The sequence below is a fragment of the Motacilla alba genome, chromosome 1 (assembly GCF_015832195.1).
Source record: "Motacilla alba alba isolate MOTALB_02 chromosome 1, Motacilla_alba_V1.0_pri, whole genome shotgun sequence".
NCBI lineage: Eukaryota > Metazoa > Chordata > Aves > Passeriformes > Motacillidae > Motacilla > Motacilla alba.
Window position 1 is genome coordinate 106,434,349 of NC_052016.1, and position 6,000 is coordinate 106,440,348.

General features: G+C 37.8%; 1 protein-coding gene across 2 annotated transcripts in view; it reads left to right on the forward strand.

Annotated features, from left to right (window-relative positions):
* Positions 1-5,737, forward strand: part of EGFL6 (EGF like domain multiple 6) — a 31,789-nt gene extending 26,052 nt beyond the window's left edge. The window contains exons 9-12 of one of the 2 annotated variants that reach the window (XM_038139059.1): positions 16-96; positions 1,245-1,331; positions 2,698-2,963; positions 4,178-5,737. In XM_038139059.1, coding sequence (XP_037994987.1) covers positions 16-96; positions 1,245-1,331; positions 2,698-2,963; positions 4,178-4,273 — 530 coding nt within the window. In that variant the 3' untranslated portion in view covers positions 4,274-5,737. The remainder of the gene's footprint in view (positions 1-15; positions 97-1,244; positions 1,332-2,697; positions 2,964-4,177) is intronic. The other variant, XM_038139068.1, reaches the window with a different exon arrangement.
* Positions 5,738-6,000: the final 263 nt, after the last annotated feature.

Sequence of the window (6,000 nt, forward strand, 5' to 3'; positions counted from 1 at the left end):
AGTTGTTTTCCCTAGCTCCCAAGGTAAAAGAAGCAGCTGCCTTTGGCCCTCACCTGGCACAGAGGAAAATTCCAGTGTCGAGACCAGAGCAAGAAGGTGGCTTACTTTTATCCTACAGTATTTATTTTCCTGTGTATTGTATCTTTTTGTGACAACATGTGTTAGCCAAGTCAGAACCCGTTTAAAAGCCTTTAACATAAACCAAAGATTTTGTGAACACTTTAGAGACAGTATCTGGCCAAACTATGCTACCAGTTCCAACATGTCCTTTTCCAAGCATACTTTTACTGTTTATAACCCATGCATAGAAAGTTTCTCCACATTAGAACTTGACTTGCAATTGAATTTCTCTTGATTAATTTTATAGTCATGAAAAAATAAAGTAGCTTCTATTGTCTATAAAATGAAAACATGTTGCATAGCACACAATAATCTTAAACAAACAAAATAGACAGATGTGCTGGTTGACTTTTTTTTCCAATTTATAAAGCAGTAGCCTCAGAAACAAAGGATTTAGACAACAAAGCTCTCTAAATGCCCTGTCCTGCATGTCTCTGTCTCATTATAAAATACATTAAAATAACAAGCAGGATGCTTCTTTCTGAGGAAATTCAGCTGGCTGATATATTACTCTTAATCTGATCATGCTTGCATTGCACAGTGTCCCTTTGTGTGTGTGATGCTTTTCATCTGCACAGTCATGGAGGCTGTGGTGTGCTCTGGCTGACACCCTTTCCAAGGTGCTCTGAAGGTCAGCTGATCTGGGCTATTCCCAGCTCCATGTGGTTGGATTATCAGGTGCTGATGTAAGGGATTCTTCTCATGGGAGGCCAGTTTCTCTCAAAGGATAGAACTGGAACTTGAGCTGATTGCAACTACAGCAATGTAACAAGTGGAGAATGGAGAACTCTAAAACTGGCAGATCTCAAACAATTCCTGATGCTGGAGTTCAACTCTAACAGCTGCACCTATACTTGGGGATTTGCAGGCCATCGATAAACAGAAGTCACAGCATATAAACTCATGTGCAAGTGTGAGTAAAAAGACACTGAGCTAAAGAAAGAATTACTACATAATATTTTGAGTTTTTGCTGTTGCATCTTGGTCAACACTATTTGAATTCAGATTATAATTTTAGAATGATCTGTACATTAATAACTGTATGAATAAAGAGCAAAATGTTCTAACAGTACTTAGGATATGTTCCTAAGTGCTCCTATTATCTCTGCCAATTTTTTTTTCAGTTGATTGCAGCTTCAGTCGAGGGGTTTGTGACTGGAAACAAGATGCTGATGATGACTTTGACTGGAATCCTGCTGATCGAGATAGAGGTATTCAGATATCTGCCATCTAGATAGGCTTTGATTTGATGTATTACCCCCCCCCCCCAAAAAAAAAGGGGGGGGAGGGGAAACAGGGGAAACAGAATCCAGGGGGTTTTTTTTCTATCAGTGGGTTATCTTTATAATAGAAGAAAAGAGGCAGAGGATGCTACGAGTGGATATTGTTTCTTTGAAATGTCCAATAGAAAACAGTAATCAGCAATATATTTCAACACAAATAAATCAAAATGTAAGAAAAATTATTTGAACATGACTGTTCAGAATTGCAAACTACAAGGCAATGGAAACCTTATTAACTACTTGTTGTGTCTCTCCAAGGTAGGATATTTAATCACACATCTGTCATTTAGATGGATATGGCAATGTAGTCACCCACCTGGCTTCAATATCACTGGGATAACTGCTCAGAAATCTCAAACTCTGAAAGACAAACTCAGAATAAGCCAAGGGCAAGGGCCCTGTTCAAGAACAACCAATACATGAACAGGTACCAATGGGAGCCTGCTGAAACCCGAGAAGGAGCTCCATGAGAGCAATGTGGGACTGCTGAGTGGGTGCACATAAAAAGGTGGAGCTGGATGAGTTTGTTTGAAAGGATTTCTCTTGCCCTGTTACACAGAAATGTTGCAGAAGTTGCTGCAGTAGTGACCAGTGGATCCTACAGATCCTGCAGGCTGCTTACACCAGTTCCCACATGCACATTCTATTCTCTTAAGAGTCTTTCCATGTTAGTCTTTCTTCACTAATCCTTCCTCTCCTGCTCCACATAATTCCCTAAATCCCTTCTCTGTGCTGTCACTTCCAGGAAAAACCTTACCCTGGCCTTGTCCTATCTCCCTCAACTTACATCTGCTGATTATGACTTCATTTATGGCCCCAGATGTTTTATTCCTTTAAGACTTTGTGTGTGTCTGTCACTTCATTGGTCTCGCAGTACTTGGGAAATAAGCTGTCAGTTCCCTTATGAATTTGTCATTAATGCAGAGGACAGAGGAGAGAATATTGAGCGAGCTCAAGTACTGAAATAATCTGACCACAGAGGCACAGCAGCATGTTTCAGACTTGCATTTGAAAAACAGATGGTTTTGCCTTCAAAAGATAGTGCAAGGAAGAATGACTGTAATTGCCAGTGAGATATGAACTCATCTCCTCTGTAAACTGATCTGACTTCCAACCCTATAAGTTTATTCCTTGCTAAGTACACTCCCTGCTGCTTTTCTCCAATGTGATTTTAAATTATTCAAGTAAACTACTTTCAGCTTCCCCTTATTTTCTTAGCAAACGTATTCAAATTGGTAATAAATAACACAAGTCCATTAAAGATATATATTTTTTAATTATTTTATTTTACAAGGTGATGGCTACTATATGGCAGTTCCGGCTTTTGTGGGGCACAAGAATGATATGGGACGTTTAAAACTTCTCCTCACTGACCTCAAGCCAAAGAGCAGCTACTGCCTGATTTTCAGTTACCGGCTTGCTGGTGAGAAAGTGGGAAAGCTTCGAGTGTTCCTGGCAAACAAAAAAACTGCTCCTGTCTGGGAAGAGAACAAAGGAAAAGATGAAAAATGGAGAACTGGAAAAATAAAGATATTTCAGGGGGCTGAAACAACCAACAGTGTAAGTATAACACAGTTTATTAGCCTATTACCATAACCAACATGCTGGTTTGATTTCCTAATTCTCAAGTGTTCCACCAACTGTTTTATAGGCATCAGCAACCAAAAAGCTTAACTGAAATGGGAAACAGGAGCCCACATTTTAGGGGGTATAAAAGTTATCCCCTGATTGTAATTTCAGAACAGAATCACCCCAATTGGTTAGAATACTGATGCCAGTAATTCTGTCATTTTGTAAAAATACTGCATCACATCATAAATTAACACAAGTAGTCAAAATCTGCCCTTAATATCTCATGCAACAGAAGCCTAAATACATGCCCAGAAAAATGAAAATTTTTCATTTCATAGAGGAGGTTTCTCTCAAACCACACTAAACCAGACCATTCTAGCAAAAGAAGACATCATGCATAATCAAAGGGGGCCCATCACCATAGGAGCAGGGCGTACTAACAGGGAACGCTGTGCACTGATGTATGCCAGAAATTGCCTCAAGCAGGACCTCAGCCAGTTTCTCCTCGAAATTCTGGGGCCTGCTTTCCAATTTGTGTGATGGAACATTTTCAGTGCTGTGTAAAGGCTTCTACTGTATAACTGAATACAGTGAACGTAAAGGAAATGCAAGCCCTTTTCAAGGTCTTTTACACAGCTGGAATGATGCAGAAAAGCCCTTAAATAAATGAGAATCAGAATATAAAATAAAAACCCCAGACGTCTTAAAACAAAAACCCCAGACATCATAAAAACAATCCTCCTCTTTATATATAGTATACATACTATACTCAATACATACAAGAGTATGTATTATATATATGCATATATATGTAGTATATATATAGAATATGCACATAAAACCTGAGGATCCAAATAGATCAGAAATGAGCGGTTGTAATGTCTTGAATAAATTAAGTGCATGAGCATCACATGCTGTGATAAAACTACGTTATTATAGGATTTCACTCAATTTGCATTTTTTAACAATAAAAGTAAATAATCTTATTAAGGTAATCCATCTGTTATTGTAAGTCTGTGCAGAGAATTTTAAATCTAGTTCAAATAATGCACAAAAGCTTTAAAAATGGCAAAGAGTCAAGTAATTAAGTCCTATGTTGTAATAAAATATTCTTAATTTATAGCATTATAACTAATTAAGAGTTGTTAAATGGTTGAATAAACTATATTTTTACCCTTAATACGTATCTTTTCTTATCACAGGTCACTTTTGAATCAGAACGTGGGAAGGGTAAAACTGGAGAAATTGGAGTGGACAATGTTACACTAATTTCTGGTCCATGCCCAGAAGATACCTGATAATGGACATTTAAGTGCACCAGATTTAATCCTATATTTCACATTTTATTAGTAGTGTATTTTTTGTATTCTTTTTTTAATTAAAAAACAAAACCAAAAACAAAACAAACTTGTAAAATTGTGCCTTGAATCTAATGCAACAATGCAAACAGAAAAACTGATGTACAAGATGATTACACTTTTTTGTGAGCTCTTCTAATTTTAATACATGCATTGAGTGTAATACTACTGTATTTAATAATTCAAGGTCAGGGTTTCTGAAGTATTATTTGTCAAGCTTTTTTACAATTCTACATGCTTTTATTTCTTAAAAATCTTCTTGAGGCTAATCATTAGTCTCCTATTTCATTTTGTCTGCTCCATAGTAGCAGTGTTTAAGGCAATGTTACTACTTCTGGTGACATATATAACTTCTTAGTGGGTATGTTGTTCTAAAAATCAGTATGCATCGCCCTGTGTGCAGTAAGGCAATCACACAGAGAGCCGTTTATTTAAATACTTGTGCAAAGATGGGTACTAGGTAAATCCACCAAGTCAGGACACCAAGCAGAAATGATGACCACTATTTATATGTTGTTAATCTTGATATATTCCACTTATCTAATATATATTCAGTGTTTAATACTCCACTATTGCTGAGTTGTGCTGAGCCAGCTTCTTATCTTGGGCAGCCTGGTGGCCTTCAGTGTTTACTATTGTAGAATTGCTGAGCTGTGCTGAGCTGGCTTTGTTAATTTCTTCTTATCTTGGACGTCCTGCAGTAGCACACCCTTCCTCCCAAATTTTGTTACCCCCTCTGGGTCTGTGATCTTTGAAGCATGTCAAGCCCTAAACTTTAATAAAGTAATTCTATTGACAAATAATTTATATTAGGCATGAGGTAAATATTCAATCTATTGAACAAGTAGGAAGAAAGTGAAGATTTTCATTTCCTTTCTGACGGAGCTACGAAAGTTGTAAGTGGATTCATGTCTTTAAGGAATATTTTCATTACCAATAAAGTATGTAAAATACCTTGATTGTCATCAGTGTCTTTGAGTCACACAAATTAACAGATGATGTTACCAACTGGCACGGAAATACAAGAGCAAAAAGAATGACCCATTATTAATGTTTAAGAAGCTTCACATTATGTACTGAACAAAAGGCTCCTGCTGGATTGCAGGCCTCCTTTATCCCATTAGAGGTGAGAAAGAATGATTTTCATTGTCCAGGAGACAGTATGACCTAGTGGCCACAAACTAAGTCTCTTCTTACTCAACTGAAAAAAATAATCTTTGCTGTGAGTTCCTTCATGACCCTTTAAACGTCAGCAAAAAGGGTGGGGATTATCCACCACCCCCAGGAGCAGGAAGGTGAGCAGAACTTTCTCCCACAGAGCAGGAGCTGCCACCCACTGCCATGCTTGCCCAGGCTCACAAGTGTGTGTCAATGTACACTTACACATTTGAGGGACCAGAATCCAGGTTACATCTTTTCTGAAAGGAAGTCAAATGACAATGCTGTGAACGATAAGAACAATATTTTTGTCTGATTATCTCTGTGGAATGTACCTAATGGTCTGGATTCTAAGAGAACAGAGAAGCCCATGGAAAAGCCCTGATTCAGACAATGTTCAGTGAAATACATGTGCATACATTTTCCTCTTGGTTAGTTCTGTGTATCCCTTTCCAGGCTGGCTGCTCACAGTTTATTGTTGGTGACCCTCTTATTTTAGTTTTTATATG